This window comes from Epinephelus moara, chromosome 8, assembly GCF_006386435.1.
Source record: "Epinephelus moara isolate mb chromosome 8, YSFRI_EMoa_1.0, whole genome shotgun sequence".
Taxonomy (NCBI): Eukaryota; Metazoa; Chordata; class Actinopteri; order Perciformes; family Serranidae; genus Epinephelus; species Epinephelus moara.
Genome location: NC_065513.1, coordinates 4,693,190 through 4,717,194, shown reverse-complemented (window position 1 = coordinate 4,717,194; position 24,005 = coordinate 4,693,190). Strand labels below are relative to the sequence as shown.

Here is a 24,005-nt window from a genome sequence, read left to right as displayed (position 1 = left end):
CTTACACCGGCTGCGCTCCGCCTGCGCTGACAGTAGACGTGGTTTCAGATGGCGAGCTTTTAGCACACCTTCGGCGAAGCCTTTAGGCACGAAACTGTCACTGTGCCAAGCTGGATCTGTCGACACTTCCCCCTGCTGCGCCGCCACACCTATCTCAGTGCACCTCGGTCTGCCAAACTACCAAACTGAGTGCGCCTCGGGTTGCGCTGCTCGAAACTAGCTCTGCGCGGGGTTCGCCACCCTGCGCCACCCTGCGCCTCGCCGGGAAACTAGAGCCCGTAGTGTTGTCCTGCCGTGTTTCCCCCTGACACCGCCGGGCGCCATTAAACAGTAAGGCAACAGGCTGCGTATCTACCAATGTGAAAGGACGCTTTTTCATCAGTCTCTGACGCCAGAGGTCACTGCCCAACCACCGATATTCAATGACTTCAGAGTGAGATCGGGTTGAAAATGGGTTAAGTGATATACAAATGGTCATTTGGGGGGTGAAGTATTCCCTTAATTTGTCCAGTGCCAGAGATTTTGCCATTCTGTTCAGACTTTGGCATCTATCTCTTTATTATTTCTTAAAAATAATGGTTGTATAAGTACATTGAATAGGACTGCTATATGGTAATAAGGTATATGATTTTTGAATAAAAAAAAGAAGTAACTTGATTTCACATATTTATTTGCTGTATTAGTCAAAACAAGACACACCTGCCCAGTGATATATTATTCATCAACAGTTTCTCAATTGATTTTCAAGGTAATTTACATTTTCATGATATATATTCATAAGAATTATTACAACATGTATGGGGGGTTTTAAGCATATTACCCACACCTAGTGGCAGTGTGGCTAAAGATATTAAAATGCTACTTATTGGACCACCTTTTCAGGCATGTATTAGAGAAGAATAAGCATTATAGACAGTATCACTGTCAGTAATGTTTGCAGCCATCAGTCCTGCCAGTCTGTGGACAGTGTGAGCTGTTGGCAAAGACAGTGACTGGTTTTAGCCATGCCAGGCCATGTGTTCAGCAGTGTCCATTGTCTGGCACACGTGCTACTTTGTTTTCTTGTCACACAAGCCTTTGATGCAGGTCAGCACAAGCGGCATGTGCTGTTTGAATGCTGAATTTAAATGGCGCAGAAACCCCGCCCATCTGGCATAAAGTGCTGCTCTGCCTGTCAGGGAAAGAAGTAGACCCGTGAAGCTACAAACAGCTACAAGCACCTCAAATGTTACTCCTGTATCCCCGCACCATTCTTGTTCACAATAAAAGCTACTAGCTCTGAACAACAATGGTGATGCTTGACATCATAAAAACAATTCCATTGGTGTTTTGGCCAAACACAGGCCTTGAAACCCTCAAGCCTCATAAATAAATTTATGTTGGTCCCACAGCAAGGACATAAAGGGTAAGGACCACTCTCAGAGGTTGCCTTTTTCATCAAGTCACTGCTCCTTCTGTTATAAGAAAATATATATGAAGGTTATTTAAAATGCTTTCTAACCACTACAGGATTGATCACAGCTTTAAGCGTCTCCCTGTTTACTCTAAATGGTGATCAGGGAATAAGAACATTTCTTTGCTTAAAATCTTCTCATGGCAGCCTATATATTAAAACTGGTATAATTAGTCTCTAATTTAGTTGTTCAACAAAAAATAATTTGGCAACTCTTTTAGTACAATCGGTTTATAATTTTAGTGTTTTGAGCAATAATGCAGATAGATCTTAACTTCCAGCTTCTAAATTTCACGATTTCCTGCTTTTCTTTGTGTCACTCAATCTTGAGAATATGGACAAAACTGCACTTTTTGGGGGTTTTATTAATTACTCTTCAGTTAGGCTGAAAAATATATTTTAGACCAAAATATTGTGTATTAAACCTTGTAATGGGCCAACCTCCCAGGGATTGAAGTTCTTCTTGAATAGTAAAGAATAGGACACGCACATCCCCGAAGCCCACTGGGTTGGGTGCTGGATCACAAAGTATCACAAGCATGAAAAAAGAAAAAAGCGATCCGCACACCAAAAGAGCTCCAGTATGCAATTTTTTATTTTGTGTGACGTCTCGAGCGTGATGCTCTTCCTCAGATTGCTAATGATTACAATTAATGATTAGCAGTCTGAGGAAGAGCACGCTTTTTTCGTTCTTCTTGAATAGCACATGTCGAATGTCAGAGGTAAGATCTGAAAGCCAACTGTGGCTCACAGGTAGAGCGGGTCGTCCACTAGTCAGAAGATCAGCGGTTCGAGCTGTACTGAACCCCAAATTGCTCCCGGTGTGTGAGCGGAGGCACCTTGTATGGTAGCCTCTGCCACCAGTGTGTGAATATATGTGTGAATGTGACTCGTGTAAAAAGTGCTTTGAGTGGTCGGATGGCAAGGAAGGTGCTATATGAGCGCAGGTCCATTTACCATTTACAGCGGCGATGTCTTGTGGAATTGACAAAAAGTTATCTATTCATTAAATTCACAGCAGTCATAGTGACGAGCCATTTTATTTTTCAAATTTGCTAAGAGTTCCCTTAATGCTAATCAAAATACTCATTTTTAACCATAATTCTTGATTAGTTTGGATTTAGAAGGGCTACAGAGTAAACCTGTTATGGTTGAGGCACACCTGAAAGCAATATTAATTCATTTATCAAAAAAATAGAAAGCTTACCAGAACCTGAGCAGCATGCCTTTTTGGAAAAACCAGGATGTGAGACAGGAGTCCTTGTGATAAAGCTAACTCCTGTTATACCTGATTGAATCAGGTATAAATTAATTAAATCTGACCAAGCTGACAAAAATCTGGGACAAAATATATTCTAAAACAAAGATTTTTTATTTTTTATTTTTTTTTTTACATTTTATATACTTTATTAATCCCAGAGGGGAAATTCAATTTTTTCACTCTGTTGTCAATTACACACAGGTCCAAAAACACACATGCACAAACAGGACCTATACATGCACTTATGGAGAGATGTCAGAGTGGGGCTGCCCATGCCATGACAGGCGCTCCAAGCAGTTGGGGGGTTTGGTGCCTTGCTCAAGGGCACCTCGGCAGTGCCCAAGAGGTGAACTGGCAGATGATTATAGCAGTATCTTGTGACACAGATATTATGAGTATGTTCTCTTAGTTTTAGATTTTGAAGACTTAATTGCTTAATTAATTGATTGAAGTTGTCAAATAATACATAATTATTACATAATTACAAATAATGTTTCACATCAGAAACAAAATTATTGTGTTGAAGAGTTACAATTTTAAGTTTTTTTTGTTTTGTTTTTTTGGGACATAATTTGCCCTAATTCTCAATAAAGAGTGATATTATTGGACAGTAAAGTGGATGTGTCAGAATTCAGGAAATTATGATTTGTTACAATATTCTGACATGCAATTAAAAGATTAACTTAAAACATAATTGGCAGATAAATCAATAATAAAAAATCATTTTTAGTTCCAGTCCGAGGTTACATTGTCCAATCGCCCAACCCTGACGGTTGCTGTTCATCATCAGCTGATAACGACTCAGTGCACAGTAAAACCTGCTTCCTACAGTGTTTCCACACTGGGATGCTATTCAACCACCAGCATGCCAATGCATCCAGATGGTCTGTTGCCTTTGATTTATGTGTTTTTCCTCCAAAATAAAACCTTTAACCTATACCCTATTATCTCTGCTGTGACATCAGGAAATTGTTTGATTTTACATAACAACAACTTATTTAATCTGATTAGGGTAATTAAAGAAGAAAGAGGAATAAAAGAATAAGAGGAAAAAGGGCTTGCAAATCATGAGTTGCCACATTTGCAGTCCTATGAGGCCACTATCATAAAATTAAAAAAAATTGACTGATAATAAAAGAGTTTTTCAATAAAATAGCTATAATATAAAAAATGACACATGATAAAGGCTGGAAAAGCATCCAATGTGGTGTAAATCAGTTGCAATGCAGGAAATGAGCATGCACCAAATAAATCATGCTGCAAGAGTCCTTTAATGCACCACCAGGGCCTGTTCTGTGCTCTGACTGGCTGGCAGCCTGTCAGACACTGACCTGTGGCAATGCAGCACAATCTGTCATCTTTGTCTTCACAGCCTTCATCTTAGACTGTGAACAGCTCAAAAATACGACTGTCACTTAATTGTTTGAAGTTAACCACCTAATAAGCAGCCTGTGAACCCACCAGGTCCACAGCAGAGGGGTGGCTGGAGGACACATCATTATGTTTGATATGAGACTTGTGAGATGCTACCCTCTCCCTCAGTGATCAGTAATCCTGGTGTTCATTTGTGCTGTCTTGGCCGAGAGGAGGGGGTTGTTATTGTTTTGGTGTGATTTCACCGCACTGTGTTGGCCCAGCCGCTCTGCGTCAGATCTGCATATTAAGTAGGTCAGTATTACATGGGCAACAAAGCTTAATCCCATTCTGCGGCTGCCGCTGCAATGCAGGCCATTGGCTGTAATGTGTTGGATAAGAGCAGACAGTCGCAAACATCCTCTCTGCAACAGGGAAGTGATCAGCAGTTTATTTACCAGCAGTTGGCAAAAATAAACAGGAAAGGACACTAAGCAGGTTTAGTTGCATTGCTGGGTGTGCAGCCAAAGCCTGAGGGTGTGTTAAGCAACAGAGCAGCAGGACTTTTGATGTTTTCTCTACTGTCCTGGCTCATGCCAGGCTCTGCTGGCCTGAGTCCTCAACACAAGCATGGACAAGTCCAGATATTTAGGAGGGAAAAAGTTCTCAGACAAAAGACTAACAACATTCCTAGTCATGTAGTCAAGGGTGAAATCTGGTATGTTTATTATTGTTATATAATGGATTTGTGGGATGGGGTGTAGTGAAACATCAAATGCAGCATATGTCACAGGGATCCAGCCAGGTTTTAAATGGAAAACGTTAATGGGACACTGACACTCACTCTTTGCCCAAGTCAGATGTGAATAGGATTATTTTCAGTGTTGGGCAGTAGCATCACTACAAGTAGCTACGTTAGTAATTTAACTACATTTGTCAGTAGCGTGGTGGTAATGTCACTACTTTCTTACTCAAATAGCTTTTCAGTAACAAAGCTGATTAACTGACCGAGAAGCCCAATAACATCAACAAATGTTACAATCTCTTTTTCCCAGGAAAAGCTTTGAAGTGCAGCAGACTTTTTTTCTGCAGAGGTCTGGATAAAAGTAAGGATAATAAAACTGAGGATAGGTAATGTGACTGATGCCAGTGCTACACTGAGGCATGTAGACGAGGGAAGCACTTCCTCATGACATCACATACTAATCCTTCAGTTTATTCTGTTTGCTGCTTCGCTATTGGCTTTTCTTGGCAAGACCCGCCCTACTCTGCCTCTGATTGGCTACACTGCACTTTTTGTCACGTCTCTTATGTGTCTTGCCCATAGACTGTATACATTTAGTGTATTTGAAAAATAGACACAACAAGGGCCAAGAAAAGAGCTAGAGAGACAGAGAACAGTATTAAGAAGGAAGAGAGGAGCGAGAGAGAGTGACATACTGATGCCACGTGTTATTTGCAGGACATGTTCATGTTCTAATGTCTCAGAAGTTTTCATTTAAGATTGTTATCTTTATTGATTATATTACTGTCTCTTATTTATTCTAATTTTATTGAGTGAAAAACACATTTTGGAATTCTGTTTTTGAATTACTGACATAACAAGATAGAGACAGAGACATGCATAAAGGAGGAAGAGGAGAGAGAGCAAGAAAGAGAGCAATATGATGATGTCATGTTACTGGAGGACATGTTCAAAAGTCACATCGTCTTCAAAAAAAAAAAAGTTTTAACTGAAGTCTGCAATTTCATAATAACAGTTCAGCTAAACATGTTTTGCCTGCCTATTTGTTTTGCTGACAGTTTTTCTTATCACAGAGATAAAGTAGCTTTGCAAGTGGCAGGCTACTTCTGCCATTATCTCATAGCTTAGCTTGCTACATTTCTCTGGGGATAGCCTCAATGAAGTGAAACTTTATTTTGATGTAGAGTAACTGGTATCTTGGCTCACTACATTTTACAAGTAGCTTGCCCAACACTTATTATTTTGATAGAGGTTACAGCTTATATTAAGTGTCATTTTTTGTGTTGTATGTTTAGAAAAAGATCCATCAGTTCCATCTTTCTGTTTGGTAGAGGCTTAGCTTAGCTTAGCCTGAAGGCTTAGCTTAGACTGGAGGCAATGGGAAACTGCCAACTCCATCTTAAGTGCCAAAAACACTCCCAACAATTATAAACCTGTCTGATTTACATGTTGTATCTTGTAAATATTCTAGTCATAAATCCATTCATCCAGTCAGTGGGGTTTTGTTGACAGTAGGGTTATAACAGAGCTCACACCCAGCAACCCTTCTGTCTATACAGACAGGTAGAGATGCTGCATCCAGTGTTAACTTCTCCTAAACTACAGTCTCCATTAAAATACATTTTCAGCAGAAATATAATGAATACAGTGCGGACACAATCAATACAAAATGGATAGGCCTACAATGTGCAATATGAAACTTGGCAAATGTTGAAAATAACTAAATAACTAAAAATAAATAATTTTTTTTGGAGTGTGCCCATCAGTCAGGACTCAGACATGTGGCTCTAACACTGCAGTCCTGCAGCCCTGCAGTCCACTGCCGCTTTCTGATGACAACAGGATGCAGGGAATGACCTCGCTGCTCCCACTTGTTTAGGCAGAAACACGTGTGTCTGTGCTTTAAATTTGTATTTAAAACTGCAATCTAGTTCCTGAAACCTGTTTAGTAGGGCCATTTGTTTCAATCCTTAAAATAATTTTGCAGATATTTTAGCCAAAAATAATAATCTCTAAGCAACTTGATATAAAACATTCATATACCTGGAGCACTCCTACTTAATAGAAAAATGATATCAAACAGTAATGAGTTACACTACAGGGTTAAAACACAACATGTTTTGCATTTTCTCTAGCAATTGTTTCTGTCCCGACTTTTAGTGGATGTTATATTGTCATAGAAATAACTGCGATAAATGATATCAATGTCATTTTAAGACCTTTTAATGCCACTGATATAATGATCACATAATGCATAATAAACCAAGTACACACTTTCAAAGAACAACAAACATTTCATTCTTAAGGATACTGTAATGGAATATGAAAAAAATATTCAAACACCCTAAATAAATAAAACATAAATAAACATGCGTGCGCGAGTGTGTGTATGGAGGAGCTGAGTCCAGCCCATTGTGGAACTCCAACACAGAAAGAAGATGAAGCTTAGGAGTTGCATCCAAGGAAAACCCCTGCTGTAAATGTTTAAAATGTTGGAGACATTATGCAAACAAACACAGATGTAAAAACAAGGGCAATAAGATTTAATACAGGGACGTGTCCTTGAAAGTTTTTGCTTTAGCTGATAACATAATTATCAGCCTTATTGTACCCAGTACTCACATTACTGTTCAGTAACTAAAATAAAATAAAATAGTATCACAGGCACTGCAATCAATGCAGAGTAAAGATACATTGATGGTAATGATGCATCCACTGCAGTGGCACATGATGCAGAGGCGGAAACATCTGCACCCAAAATCAATATTTCATTACAGACTGTGGCGCCTTCCATACGGTATTGTAAAAAGAAAAGCTTTACAGACAATGCCCACAGGAGCTGACCCAAATACAGCGCTGACACAGCTGTGTCTATGACAGATACAAGTGGTTAATACAGCTCTTTTGCCAAATATTGGCATGACCTAACCCAACAACTTGTACTATTTTCAATGTTTTAATAATTTTGCTCACAATTTAGTGGGACTTCTAAACCCTTAAAGACCCAGACAGAGTATATATTTCTCACTCATTCTGTGTATGGTTTGGAAGGATCATTTACACTGTATGTATCTTGTTGCACATTTGCAATTGGTATGTTTCTCTCTGTTTGTATAGAATTTGTGGAGACAGTTTTCACTATTTCTTGCACGGTTTGCATTTGATGTTTACATTTAATTGATAGTATATTTCTCTAATAAAAATTCACTTTTGTGTCAATGTCTGTTATGATATAACAGTCTTTCTATTTACTCCCTGAACTTTTCTTTTACGAGTCTACGTGGTCATTAAATAAAATATAGGAATACACCTGTTTTTCCACCAAAAAATAAATAAAAATAAAAAAAATAAAAAAAACAATATACCTGGGATAATCTTAAAATAAATTGCTGTAACTTGCTAAGGGAAAGTTAGGTGTAGATCAAAGTTCATTTGGAAGTCCAAAACATCTAACTACAACTTTCTAAATAAAAAAACAGACTTCATAAGGTTTTGTTTGGGTTCACAGTAAAAAAAAAAAAAACAAAAAAAAAAAAAAACTTTTTACTGGTGTTTTTTTAAAATTCTGTTAAATTCACCCATCATCAGAAAAAGCAAATGTAAAATTGTAACTTTAAATGAGTAAGACTGAAACTTCAGGTCCTCCTGAATAAAATGGCACTCGATGCTGACTGCTAGAATAAGTTAGAAAATAGGGAGTGTTACTTAAAAAAGTACTTGAAAAACACTGACCAATGGGACCAGACTGACCGACCCATATGCTCTCACTCAGTGTATCTATTACTGTGCCAATCTTACAAAGGAGGACGACACTTGAACGGTTTCCTCCGTTTTGTTTTGCTATCAAAGCTAATGTTAGCTAATGCGCCAAAAGTTAGTGTTACAGAGAAATCCAATATTCTTCTTAATAACTCCCCAGTGTCTAATCAGGTGGACATGATAACCCTTAATACACATAACGTTATTCATCCCTACAACAGGAAATACTTTTTCCCTAACCTGATATGAAGTGTGCATTGCACATGCGAGCATTTTTGATGATTGCCTCCGTCCGGTCCTTTGGTCTTATTGCATTTAACCACAGTTATCTTTGTTTTTGTTGACGGGCAGTGGCGGCTGGTAGTTTTGAGCCAGTGACTTCTTCTATTCTGGCTCCCAATAACACTACAAGACTCCTATAGCCTACAGCTCTGTGGTGGAGAGTCATGTTTTGCCATCAGCTAACAAACTGATGTCACTGTGACGTTGGCCCTCTTTGTACCTACATCTTATTTTAAAAAAGTGGATGTAGTCATCTGTCACAATAAATTATGTGAATTATGGGTGTTAAACAGATAAACGCATGACTACATTTAGCAACTAATAAAACACACTTGGACTGCCAAAAAACCTTTATTCCCATCTTTGATATTTTTTCCCAATGACAATGCCGCATATTAAGTCACCAAGCTTTTCTCTGCCAGATGCACAGTATACTTGCCCTGTATGACAGCACCCTGTACTAGTTCACACCACACACACACGCGCACACACACAGACACACACTGTACACTGCTGTTGGCTGCAGACAAATCTCCACCGTGTAGCCACCATGGTCGTGTCATTATCAGCAGTTCTTGTGAAAGGTGAGTTAATCATCAACCTGAGGCCCTGAAATGAGTTTGGTGGTTGTTTGTGCTGATGGATGGCTGCTTGCCCATTTGATGTACCCACTGGGATCTATGCTGTTAAAGAGCACAGCAGGACATTCAGCAGCTTAAACTTCATTTTCCAACACTAACAGTAACTGGTGCCATCTGAGGGCAAAGTGGAGTCTAAATGCAAAGTGAATCAAGTTTGATCCATAGTGTTGTGTAGGGTAGTGTAGTGATACTGAGTGAGCTTGTGGCTTCTGTGCATTTTGCTTTTTTGAGGTTAGAAGAGAACAAATCAATATTCCATAGGGTATTTCTACGTAAATGATATGGCTGAATGACTATGCAAAATACTTGCTCTAGGGGCAAGGTCTCGCTCTTTGATTTGAAAGAACTGATAAAGAACTCTGACGTTTACATTGATGCTTCAGATAGCTGAAAATAAATATTCTATTACAGTCAGCCCTAGCTGCTGGAAATATCTCCCTGTGATGTCATGTCATCTATATTTGGCCAGCTATCCAGACAAATGCATCACCACACAACAACAGTGACTCAAAAATGTGAGGGACATTCTTAATAATGCTCAGTACGTGTATGAAACAGAGTCAGCATCAGGTCATAATAACCAAAGCCATGCATGGCCTTTAAGGCTCTATCTGGCTTTAAGCTAAATATTGTACTGCAGTTAGGTAATGCTACCTCAGACAAACTGTGAGAGTGCTTCATCATATCAAACACTTCCTAACAGCTCAGACTGAGTTGCACATGTGTGACTGTTTGGGTTTTGTGGATAAAAATCAGAACTCCACAGATTTTTCCTCATGCTGCATCGTCAGTCAGCTCTAACGCATCTGAAAGTGAACCTGCCTCCACCAGTGCAAGTCTATCCACTGTAGTGTAAAGAGTTAATCCCTAATCAAGTAAAAGTGTTATACTGCATAAGTTGATTAAGAAACAAAGCCATATAACCATCATATAACCATGTTTTATGTATACGATCTTATAAAACCGATTGGAATGCATCTATATGTGTTAAAGCACTGTTATACATGTTAAAGTGTTCACAAATTAGAGTTATGAGTCAATATTGTATTCACACTACAGAGCACACACATAACCTATCATGTTCTGTATAATGATAGCACACACACACATTCAAATGTTTGTACTACCTGATGCACATTTAAAAGGTTATATTGTATAAGAGCACAAGGGACTGCATAAAGAAAGTCCCTAAGATTCACATGTTTTTTAAAAATAAAGTGAAAGCAAATCTGAAGCTAAGGGTGGAAAATTTGGGAACTTCCAGACTCAAAATGAAAGTGATACACCATTAAAATCGGGCCTGTTCACGATTGGACAAAAAGAAAAAGGTTGCCACCAATAGCTTTGCATTGAAGTGGGATGGATTAGCAGAAGAAGGTGGAGACTCTCTCCAGTCTCCACCAGCATAAAAGCAGACGCACTGAAAGTAGATTTTCAGTCCGGCTCCGGGGCTTGACTCGATGAGTTGTATGTGTTGAAGCTTGTGAACACATTAAACTCGATTGCATCGGACTCTGCCTGTCTCCAGTGTTTCTTTGAGTATTGATTAGCTGAATCCAAGGTACCAGATCGACATCAGAGGACAACTGAGAAGTCAAGTGGAGGACAAGGTCGGGAGCCTACAGGCCCAATTCCAGGCACCGATTTTTGCCTCTACACCACACTGCTGACATCATATAAGTTTGTAAACAAGAATAATGGGAGTGAAATCATGACAGTCAAATCAAAGGTCAGCTCTTCTCTGAGTATAAATAAGAGGGTCTGTCATTTCAATCCTATCACATTAGGAAACTGCAACTCAAGTGCAAATTAAGTATGTGTGACACCTAGTCAAAATGCCTGATGAACTGCAGACCACAACAGACCACTGTTTGAAACCAACAAACAACAGCACCGGTTATATTTTGGCAAATCATTGCTGTTTTTCCAGTGGCTTTTCAGCAGCAAACATGGTTGGTTTTAAGGGACCTGTTGCTGTTTTTCCAGCGAGGATAGTGCCATGAAAACTAGGTATTTTTTAGCCAAAATATGATCTTTTCCTAACCATAACCAAGTAGTGTTTGTGCCTAACCCTAACCACACTTTAACCACAGTGTTGTTGAAATGGAAAGCTTCAACGCATGTGCTACATAATAACATACAGTGTAACATAAACATATCCATGCTTTGCAGAAAATACCATCACTGTTTCTGGCGAGTGGGTTGTAAATGGATTGTGGACCACTGAATGAAAAATGAGAACTGACATGAAGGTTTAACCAGGTATGATGACATGATATTTTGCCTAAGGCATTATTTTATGATATCTATAAGCTCATCTACTCAGTGTGCATCCCACTGGCAGGATGAAGACTGGATGAAGGCTCTATATAAATGACTAAATAATGGGTTTGGTCTTCACTGTCATTGCAGTGTTCCGGTAGCAGTGGACACAACTAAAGCCCTGACTGGCTCCATCTCCGCTGGACTGCTCATTACTTAATGGGAAAGATACTTAAGGCAGCAGACTGGGGGGTATGAAAGCTGGCTAATCTGTATAACTGGCAGTGATAAGCTCCCAAGGGGGGCTAGGCTAGGCTAGCAGGGTTAGTAGTGGCCAGGCTGGGCTCAGACTGTCTGAGAGGGACTGTATTACTGTAGGTGTGTTACTGTGTGAGAGCTCCACGCTTTGAAATAACCTTCTTGCCTCCATCCTCACCTGAATCCCACTGAACTCAAGACACAGCATTTCAGGCTTCATAAATACGAAAAGGACATTCTGCATTTCAAGTAAAGGACTACACCTATCAGGATTGAGCTCATGTAGCCGACACTATGACATATTTTTCAGAGCATGACAACACAAATCCCCCACACACTGGACACTGACTCAAGCTTTAGAAAAGCAGCAGCAGTCCTTTTCATGGTTAGAGGCAGAAAGTACTGCCGCTATTTTTACCACGTTCCTAACCCACACACGCAGCTTCTTTTCTAAGTCACAGCTCTTACGACTTGCAGAGAAACAGCACGTAAGGTCTGCTGTATGTTTTCTGGCTGAGAATTTGAGAAGCAAGCAGGGCCTGAGCATTTTGCTGCCTTCAGGGAGGCCTGCGGGATGATGGCCTCACTCAGTGGACCGAAATAATGATTCTGCAGGGGCTAGGACGTTATGATAAACACCACGTCTGAGCAAAGCTGCGGCCCAGAACATCTTGTCTTCGTCCTTATGAGATAACAAACACTAATTCACAGCAGACAGTCTGTTTGGGCTTGGCAGACTACAGCACTTTTGCTGCTAAAGATAGCACTGCTTTAAAGCTGCAGACTCTTTGCAGGTACATCACATATATTCCAGAAGCCATGTCTGGTTTTATAATGCACATACAATGCATAAAACCAAGCTACATATGAGAGACACCTGAAAACATTTTAAAAAGTCTGATAAACAGGATTTGTTTCCAAGTTAAGATCACAGTGCCACAATTAGCTGTGCTGTTTTTCCACACTCTGCAGAATGCTGTGGCTGTCAGTCATAAACTGCAGTCCCTCTGTGGTCGACCTGTTGGTTCTCGTTTACTCATGAAGGCTATGTGACCAGTCAGTGTTTGCACACTTGTGCTCTTGCATAGCATTTAAGATTGGTGTTTGTCTAATCATGCACTTGCAAGAAAGTTTGTCCAATAACATGCACAAGCCACATCACAAGCCATACTCCAGTAAAACACTCAAAACCAAACAAACATGTGACAACACACCAGGACTGGGTGGTATGGAGAAAATAAAAAAAAATCAAGATATTTTTGCCCAAATACCTCGACATCAATACTGCAACAGAATATGGGGGGGACTACAGTGCCTTCGCAAAATACTGGTATGATAAGAATTTGATAAATAATCATCAGTAATGTGGATTTAATGACTAAATGGGTAATGGCAAATAATAGAACAGTCTGGGACGTTCAGAAAATGACATCACTTTACATCGCTGTAATGCAGTCTTTAAAACCAGGAAAAGACAACACTTATCAATATAATCAATAATCAGTATCAATATAATATTGATATATTGCCCAGCCCTACAACTATAGAGCTGGTATTGCTAAAAAAGTACAATACCAGTACCAATACAAGTTCCAATACAAGTGATACTGATACCAACAGAGTACTTCATTTAATACCCATCATGTGAATGGAAGCATTCAGTTGCATAAAATACCACCAGATGCCACAGTTCTGTAGTATAACCATACTTTAAAATGTTTTAGTGGCATGCTGGCACATTGACCTGCCAACTCAGTCAAATATACCATGCATGACTTCACCACACCACAGACTGTATTGGTTAGCTGCTGCAGCAGTGGGCCAATTTTAGAAAAAAAATTAAGACACTACAGAAGTCTTGCACTACTGTAGAAGGCTTTGAAATGAGATCGTGATCAGCTGTTCAGCCAAGAATTCAAGAAACAGCAGCTTAAAATCAATATGCTGGCACACTACTACACTATAAAATAGTTAAGAGTTGCTAGCATGGATATTTCTCCTGGCAAGAAATTCTCTGAATAAACTCAAATGTTGTCAAGATTCTTGCTCTGGAGATCCTGGTTCAGTATGGTCAACCACACACGCCTCCTTTCTTCAGACAATTCTTTGGACTATTCTCAAAGAATTGTAATAACTTCTGCAGTAATTTACCATTTTCAGTGACAATAATCTGAAATAGTTGAAAGTTAGTTGTGTTTACGTTCAATATCTTCAAAATGGCTGACTTCCAGATTGATGGCATGCCATGAAAATGCACTATTGAGTGGAAGTTCTCTGTGAGTTAATAACTACAAGCAACTCCTTTCATAAAACACAGTCAGTTGATTCAATGTTAATATAAAAAATGGATTACTGCAGCTTCAACCTTTCATAGACCACATAGGCCAGCAAACAAGTTAATGTTATCTAAATACAAATTCAATCCAATTTATTAGTGCTGACTCTGAGACGTCCACTTCACAGACAAATAGAGCACAGAAATTAACCATGACTCTTCATTTACAGTATGTTGACACAACAGTGATGCACCACTGACAGGGCTATCAGAGGGTTTGTTACTTCATGTGGAAACACAAGAGAAAGCAGGGAAAGCAGTCTGACCTGTCACAGAGGTGGTTCACTGCGCCGAAGGAGTCGCAGGCACAGGACAGGCAGCCGCTGGTGCCATTAGTGAAGTGTCCCTCCTCACAGTCCTCACACTGTAGACCGGTGTAGCCTGACAGACACAAACACTGCCCGGTGCTCGGAACACACTCGTCTGGATCAAAGATCCCCTCACCACCACTGCTGCAGTTACAAAGACCCTCTGGGTGGATGAATGGGGGCATCACAGTGAAAGGGGGAGACAAGAAATGGGAAATACTGCATGAGATGCACTTGTTGTGATACAAACTGAACAAAATATGGATCATACATACATTTTCTTTCTTTACAAACCGTAGCCCTTTTTACACAGAGATTGTGCTACAAAGTCCCCTCTTTATGCTGCCTTTGCATTTATACACAGAACCAAATGATGGCAGCATCATGCTGCTCCAGTGTGTGATTTTAGACAACATGCCGGCATCACTGACGCAAAACAGGCAGGATGGGCGTGACATGTAACACAACAGCGTTGGCCTCTAGTGTGACATATAACATATGTGTCAGCAGCACTTTATAAACAATAACAATGGCACTGACATGGCAATAACAATCATTTGCCGTCCCCGTTATATGGCAGCTGATCTCATCCTCTGCTCAGAGGGTAAGGAGCTCTCTGACCTCTTCGCTTTCCCAATTTGCTAACATTTTTGGACACTGTTCTTCTTCTTTCAGTTAGCCAATAACTGCTGCTTTTTAAATCTTCCACAGTGGGTCACGCCCATAAAACGTCATCAAAACATCACACCCCTCCTGTCCATGATCCCGCCCTAACGGCTGTCCCTTTTACACAGACATTGTTTTGGCTCTGTTATTACCTCTGCTGCCTATAGGCGAGACAACTCTGCCCCCCCCATTCTGGGATTGTACCTTTTATACAGAACAGCAAGGTGGCATAAGAGTGAAATTCCCGCCTTGAAGAAGCAGTGTGCCACTGGTAGTGTAATTGTGTAATTGTAGTATTGTAAGTCTGTAACCTACCTCACTAAATGGAAATCAAAAACAGAGATTAAAATTTGTTTGTAGAATATTTTGTCAATCATATTGATTGTAAATTACTTGTATATTTAAAATACTCTACAACCCTATTTGGTAGTCATGTAGCCGATGCATGTGGGATTAGTGTATTCTGCAAATGGCTACGCTGTGCAACAGAGAAAAAGAAAAAGAGGTACATATTCCTTATTTATTTACTTAATGTTTATTTGTATAGGGATAAGTATGCACTATAAAAAAAAGTTACCACACACTACAGCATTTATAACCCTAATTTTGCAACGTCTGTCATTACATCCTCTGGTCTCTTAATGGGGAACACCACCCAAATTAAAATTTCCAACATATTATTTCCATGGCTTAGAAAAGTTCAATCAATATTAGTGATCATGAGCTACTCTCTCTTAGAACCAGAGCCCAGAGAAAGAACTCTCAAATATGTGATGGCACAGAGCATCTAGAGCTGCTCCATCGATGATGAATAGGAGGCAGATTTTGTTGACCCACAGAGCGTTCTCCTCTTTTAATACCCAAATTAGCTTTATTGTATTCTACTGTTCTCAGTTCTGAAACAGAAAATGTAGCCATATACTCAGAACAACTTCCTGGGTGCTCTCTCTCTCTCAGTGTCATCTAGAACAATAGTTCCCAATTGGTGGGTCGCGGCCCAAAAGTGGGTCATGGGTCCATCCTGAATGAACCACAAGTGACTCACAAGTCTGTCAAGTAAAAACACACTTTATTTTTGAATATAGTGACTTTCCGTCACAGAGCTTTTATTTTGAAGTGTCATTTCCTGCTGTAGACTGACTGACTAACAGACAGCTACTTAACAGAAACAGCAAACAAGCTCAACAACATGGCCAAATGTATATTTGACACTGAATAGATAAAACTGTTTGGACCTTGAACTACACAACCCAATTACCACCTGTTTGACCTCCTGCCCTCAGGGAGGTGATACAGATGCATCAAATCAAGGACAAATAAACTCAAAAACAGCTTCTTCCCCAAAGTCATAACCCTGTTGAACCCTGTTGTTGTCTTTTTCTGTTTCTTATCTGTGTTTTAATGCACACTGCATTGCCTCTAATTTCATTGTACAACTTGTATAATGTCAATAAATTTGATTCTGATCCTGATTCTGAATAACTAAGGAGAAATCAGGACCCCATGGCTGGACCAATTGGGAACCACTGCTCTGGAACATCTTTCACCATTCATTGTCTATGGAGCTGCTCCAGACTTTATAACCAATGACATCACAAAATTGAGATTTAGCACTCTAGTTTTTGGATTTGGGGGAGAGTTGCTCATATTTTTGGACTGTCTTACACCATAGGAATAACATGTATGAATTTTGAAAATGGCTGTAGCTCCCTTTAAAGCACAGCATTTTGAAATGAACTAAGTCCATTGGCAACACAGCTGGACTCAGTTTATCAGGTTTACTGTCTTTGTTTTAGACCAACATGAAGCTCCATGAGGTGAATTCATCATAAACAAAAAATACATCAAATTGTATAAAACTGACCTGATGCCAGTGTGGTCTTTTTGAAAGCATTAATGGTATTAGAGAAGCAGGCTAATTACTGTAAAGGATGTTTTTTTTTCCACTTAAAACCATCCAACAGGTAGTATTATAGCTCAGTATTATTTTCCAGTTACATCCTACTTGATGTTCATACAGTTAGATGTGGTCACATTAGAATCAATCTATGTGAATAATGTCACTTAAACTGAAGCCTGTATGCCTAAACATACACCTGACTGATTCATGACAGTGTTTCCTGTTTGGGTGTGATCTCCAGACCAGCCTTCCTTTGCCCTTTGAAATTTTCATAATAGAAAAGGTGATGCACTGTGTTTGAAAATGGATAAGTCATTATGCTTCTCTTTAGAACCAAATCACACTACCAAACCAGTTGAGTGAAGGGAAATTTCATTGGCCAGTGCGATAGTGTGACCATACCAAGACACTTAATCTGCCAGGTCCATTCACGGTTCTTGCATCATTGGCCCATGGGAGATGCCGAGTACAACGTGAGAGTTCTAAATTCACTTTCCCTGTCCATATTCCTCTTGCCAGTCACAGCATTAAAAAAAGCGGCCATCTCAGTTATGAGCCTGCTTTGATAAATGATCATGATAAATGCATTTCAAAAGACCACATCAGACATCAGGTCCGTTTCATACAACTTGATGTTGTTTTTGTGTATGATCAATGCACCTGATGCCAGTCAAAAACAAATATGGTAAACCAGATAAAGTACTGCTGTGGATTTTGTTCAGTTTAAGCTGGCGCACTTTAAGAAACCAGAGGATAAAATGACAGACGTGGATGACCCTGCAGAGCACAGAGTGGCAATCTATTATTTATCTGATCTCAGCTTAGGTGTGGCGAGAGATGACTGAATGCCTGAATATATGTCTCCATTCTGTGCTCAGCAGTCACACAAAGAAGACTGACAGACAGAAAAGCGCTGTGAAAGCAAAATAAAACATTTTTTTTTTCATACAAAATATGCACACAATACCTCAGCTAGCAGTAAGATAAAGAGAAAAGGACAGCTGAATTTTAATGTATTCTTGTCCTGGCGTCCCACTCAGATTATGCTCCTCTCTTCCACTGGTGCTTTGGATTTTTACGTAACTAACAATGGCCTATGGTTACGCAAGCCTTTGGAGTATACTGTCAGGCCCTTTGCTACAGTGAGGTCCACTGAGGAACTGTCGGCCCTGATCACGCCTGAGAATGTGTGAGATCCAGTGAATGCATATCACCTCACACACTGCAGTCAGGCTTCCTCTAGGTGTGGGACAGAGGCCCTGTGGGGTGATCTGGAGAGCCACACAACAGGTTTGATGTATATTGGAGTGGATCTGTGTGTAGTGGAGAGAGAAGGGGGGGAAACTGAGGCAGAGTTCACCTCTCTCTTATCTATCTGACTGCTGTAAAGTGGTGTGACAGCATGGCTGGTATTCAGACACAGGCAGCGGCAGGCTGCTCAGAACAAGTCATGTCTCAAAACTCTTCTCTTGGCCAATTCACTGCTTGTCTGTCTGTGCTGCTACATGGAAAACAACAGCGGTGGGAGGCGCCCCTGCTTAGAAACAATTGTTGTACTTTCAATTTTGGTTTGGGCCTCAAACCACATTATCAGCTTTCAGAAATTACTGGCAGATGTTTCAATGGAAGGGAAGCCTTAACTATGAGAGAAAACGTTCGATTCAATTGCCTTGAGATACCTTATATCTGTCTGCAGGGCCCCTGCCCTGCCAGAGAATGTATATCGGTAGCTGGGCGTTAACCCAGGTGACGCCTTTGTTTACGTGATATTATCATGCAAGTGGCCTTTGCACTAGAACAATACGGAGTGCTGAGGTTCCTGGAGATGCTTTCAGTAAGGTATAGCGAAGCTTTTATGTATGACCTCACACAAGGGTGCACATTTCATTTTGACTTCAGGATCTAAATGAACGCCATAAACAATACTGACTGATTTACAGGGGGAGCTGCCTAAACACATCACCATTTTAGCTCAACTCATCTGCAGTTCTGACCCGCAATACATAGACTAATATAAATATGAAGATTAACACGAGGGCCGTGTCCCTTTTTTCTCGTTTGGTCAATAAAATGTCCAGAACTGGTGGAAAATGGTCAACACAATTTCCTAAAGTCCAATGTCGGTTCAACACCCAAAACATATTCACTTTACTGTCAGATAGGACAAAGAAAAGCAGCATATCTTCACGACTGGGAAGATGGAAACAACAAATGTTGGGCATTTTTGCAAGAAAAAATAAATACTTAAATGCTTAATCAGAACAACAACGACACTGTTCAGAAGAATGTCAGCACCAAATAAGATACATCATTAAAATCTATTCCCAAACATCACACCTGACTTTAAAACTATTCCATTAGCATCTGGATATATTTAACCAGCCACCCAATGCACATTTTAAGCTACTGGGATATGGGGATCAGTTACAAACCTGGCTGTGCTTCATTCTTTTTAACATTCGTCCCAGCCATTTATGACTGCAACATATCAAAAACTACCCCTCTTTTTATCACTGAGATTAATGTTGACAGTATGTATGTATGTATGTATGTTTGTATGTATGTATGTATGTATGAGTGTGAAGAAAAAAAGGTCAATGTAAAAATTATGACTGGACTGGGGGCCATTTTTATTTTAAATCCTTATTTTTTACATCTAATACATATAGCTATGGAATAATTAAAACGCTCCACCTCATAAAAGCAAGGGGGAACATCCTCTTATGTGTTCTGACATCCACACCTTTGCCTTCAGAAGACTTTCCCAACAATTAAAGAACCATTTTGGACAGGATCCTTCAGCCTGAGCTCCTGTGCTTGCTGGAGAACAACACATCCACATGGATACTGGGATGTGTGAGAGGAGGGGCTCCGCTGTCATTGCTCATTCATGGCTTTGCCTGCCTGGCCATTTTGGTTGGACGGCCTTGTTCTGTGGATGCGCCGTACAAACAACAATGGAAAGGCTGAAGCAGCTATTTGAGCAGCTTCTTGGAATTTCCTGACGATATCAAAAATGTGTGGTTTAACACAAAAAGGACCGCGGGTCTGGGTGGGTGCTATGTGCACTTACGGTTTGGAGAAAATGACTGAACAACAGGATCAACCTTGCACCCCCTCATTGCCCCCCTTCCCCTGCTTACTGTAATATGTGGCACACTCACCCTATAATAAAAACCCTCTGGATTATTATACGGGCCACGCAGAAAATGCATAATGAAAGAATTGTGCGTTAAATGTGTTTTCTATGAGAACAGAATGTAGTGATTTCCCGATTATTTGAAGGGTTACACGGTGCAGTCTGAGGGGTCTGCCCATTGTTGCAATCTGGTTTATTCGGTCGTTCTCTGCGTCAAAACCACCATGCGACCAGCCTGCTACTTCTGGCAGCCTAAATTAGACACAGATGTCTTCTTCTTCACATACTCGTTTTATGAACATGACTGTGCTAAAAAAAAATCATGCAACCCACCATTTTCCCCGTCAGTTTTGTAACGCGTCTTTCTAAAAAGCAAAAAAAACAAAAAACAAACTGAGCTATTTTATTCGACAGTAACATTACTCACCTTGACTATTCTCTATTGAGGTAACAGATGTGCCAATATTATCTGCTGCCAAGGCATCGTTTGCTGTGCGCTGGGAGACCATGGACACCATGGTCTGCAGTATTTTCTCCGGAGTAAAAAGTGATGTTTGTGCATCGGTGGATCTTTTGCGTGCGCCGGTTGATTTGGAACTCGGCGCTGTTATTTGTTCTTTAGTGGCTGAAATTATTCCAGTAGCGGGGGTGTTGGTAGCAGTGTAGGGGGTGGTGGGGTCCGTTGTAGGGAGCTGAAAGGTGGTTGCAGTTTTAGAAATAGAGCTAGTAGTGGTGCTTGGGCCGGCAGAAACAATGGCAGGGGAAGGTGTGAATCCGGTGAGAGGCCCGAGAGCTAACCTGCTCTCGGGCAAAGTACGAGGCATGTCGGTGTGAAAGGTCTCCCAGGTGTCGGAGGCTGAGCCGGGCTTCCTGGAGATAGGCGACGCATCGTAGGGAGTGATGCGAGGTGCAGCTTGAGAAAATCCAATATATACATACAAAATAAATAGCAGGAGCGGAGATATGTACATCATTAAGGACGTTAGCCTCATATCCAGTTTCAGCTCTCCATGTAAGCCCCAGTAGTGGTCTCTCTCAGACCTTTCCCTGAATGGACGCGTACTCCACCATTGATGTCCCCGGCGGCGTACGCTGCTGTTTGTTGCCCTATGAACCACAGTCAACACTTCATCTGCTCTGCAACCTACCATGAGCCGCCCGAGACTGACATACGCGTAAGCCAATGGGAGGCCTGGAAGACTACCCCTAGTCGTTCGTTTATTCGCTGGTAGGGTAGCCGCTGTAACACCCTATGAAGCACATATAGCTAGGCCTATTGTAAATTATCAAAAGTCCTCATTCCTCTGAAAATTATCAAAACATAGGCTAATCGGTTTCATTCATAAACCGATCAACTGGATGAAGCAGGTTTTGTAAAGATAGTGTGCGTAAAAATAGAATTTCACAGTGTGTGAGCCACAGCCCAGGTATCCTCCTCAGTGTGGAAATGCCCGGTGGCAGCCTGTTGTGGGATTTATTTCTTTATAGTGAGAGGCCGATAATCATTTCTCACCTGTATCTGTATAAAGCCATCCTGCAATCAGTCCTTTAGAAAAGTAATCTAAATTAGGCTATAAATAAATAAATAAATACGCGTTCTTCTTCTCCCTCTCTGCTTTGTCTCCCTTCTTACGGATTATTTCATCCTTTTTTGTTTGTTTTGTTGTTTTTGTTTTCTGTAAACCGCCTTTGAGTACCCAGAAAAGTACTGTATCTATCTAATGTATTAATCTAATGTATATTTTATTTTATTTTATTTTTAAATTAATAGCCTATATTTATTTCATTTTTGCCTTATTTTTTATAGCCTAGATGTCTTTATTGACTTTCCATGACAAGGGCAAAAATACCATAAATGTAATGAACACCAAACAGAAAACGACCCGCCACTCAAGCCCCTTCCTCAAAAGCTTTGGTATATTGGTGCATAACATAAACATAGTTGGCCTAAGAGAAATGAAATGAAAATTAAAAAAAATAAAATAAAACCAAGTATTGCAAAAATCGAGAGACATAAATATGGAACAGAATGAAGTTATAATAAAAAAAATATGAAACCAATACTTAAAAAATATATGTACAAAGGAAAATTCTGTGCAGTTCTTAGAAATGGTAGTTAGTGCAGAAATTTAACAGAGGAATGTGCAGAGGTTCAGAGCTATCATCCTGAAACTGTAGGGTGAACTCAGGTAATTGCATCTCTTTTTGGTAGATTTCCAAGAAAACCACATAAGACTTTGATGACATGTTCAGGTAAAGTGGGATGACTGGTAAGATAAAATGGGACAGTCATGTTTGTTTTTTTTAAATCAATTTATTACTTCAGTCATTAATCCATTAAATCATTCATATAACCCGTGGCTACTTTAAAAGACTGTCCAACTTTTCTGCCACTCTGTCCCTGTTCTTTTGCTGCCTGTTTTCTTGGTGCCATGGTCTACGATGGACGTGTGTGTAACAATAATGACTTATTCTGGACTACTGTGGCTGACATAGACTCACACCATCATCTTTAATATTTTTAAGTGACAAAAACACTAAAAATTTCTGTGATATGACAGGGTGGTGCACAATCACATAACTTTTATGGCAGCTGGTGGCCTAAAAATATGCTGGTGTCATTTCAGAAAAATTCCCCATTTTAGCTTAGTTTTTTTTGTCCCATTTTGCCTGAATACATTAAGTAGCCTACTTACTCAAAACTACGGAGCGCCTTAAAGGTCAAGTTGGGAGATTTTTTGGACTGACTTTTGCGTCCCCTCGCAATACTTTTGCATCCTCTCGCAATAGTTTTGCATTCTCTCGCAATAGTTTTGCATTCCCTTTTAATAACGTTTTGGATTCCCATGAGCCACCACTGTCACTTCCTCTAAGATGCCCGCATTGATCGGTGACCAACATAAACTTGTATAAAGCTGGCGAGATCTCCTTTTAAACTGTAGTGTTGTTATTATTGTCTTTCATGCGTTGTAAGTAGCCTACTTAATTAGGTTCGGGAACCGGCACTGTGCCGGTTCTGTGTCAGTTGAAATGCGCTATTTGTGACTCCGGGCCCAACTCTGCCACTGGTTGGCCATTCTTCATAATACATAAAGAACATTAGTGAAACACATAGGCCTAACAGAAATGTGTTCGTTTGGGGACAAGTTAGTGGTCACAATACTCGTTCCACAGGCGAAGGACCCCGGACACATACAGTAAATACACCGGTTGTAAGTAACTTTTAACATATGTGAGTCTTTGTGACTTTTGGCTCTTGTCCCCTAACTAACGCTTGTTTCTGTTTCACTAACGATATTTTCACACGATAAGTCACATCCCGTTATTTCCCGTTATTTCCTCTGTAAACCTAACGTTACAGCAGCCTACAAGCATGCTGTGTCAATAAATCAGCTCAGACACTGTTAGAAATTATTTAGCCTAATAACATAATGCTAGGGCGGGGTGATGTGGTGGTTAGCATAGTCTCGCCACCAGACAATCAGAGATCTCCGCCTTCTGATAGTCTGGGGACACTCCTTTCTAAAGTGTGTTTAACACACCGGCGAAAACGGCCGGCAACAAAGCAACGCCTCTTGCATTTTTGAAAAGGACACGCCTTCTCGGAAATGTGCGCTCCCCCTTTTCTCGTCCGCAAGGAAAC

The 24,005-nt window shown here is 40.3% G+C and overlaps 2 protein-coding genes across 2 annotated transcripts in view; both read right to left on the bottom strand.

The window, feature by feature from the left end:
* The window catches only part of si:ch211-158d24.2 (multiple epidermal growth factor-like domains protein 9), a 61,414-nt gene extending 39,943 nt beyond the window's left edge, over nucleotides 1–21,471 (bottom strand). The window contains exons 1-2 of the mRNA XM_050050341.1: nucleotides 20,790–21,471; nucleotides 14,616–14,820 (exon numbers count right to left, since the gene is read on the bottom strand). Coding sequence (XP_049906298.1) covers nucleotides 14,616–14,820; nucleotides 20,790–21,354 — 770 coding nt within the window. The 5' untranslated portion in view covers nucleotides 21,355–21,471. The remainder of the gene's footprint in view (nucleotides 1–14,615; nucleotides 14,821–20,789) is intronic.
* Nucleotides 1–24,005, bottom strand: part of LOC126393944 (coiled-coil domain-containing protein 106-like) — a 613,357-nt gene that overhangs the window by 16,165 nt on the left and 573,187 nt on the right. The window lies entirely within an intron of this gene.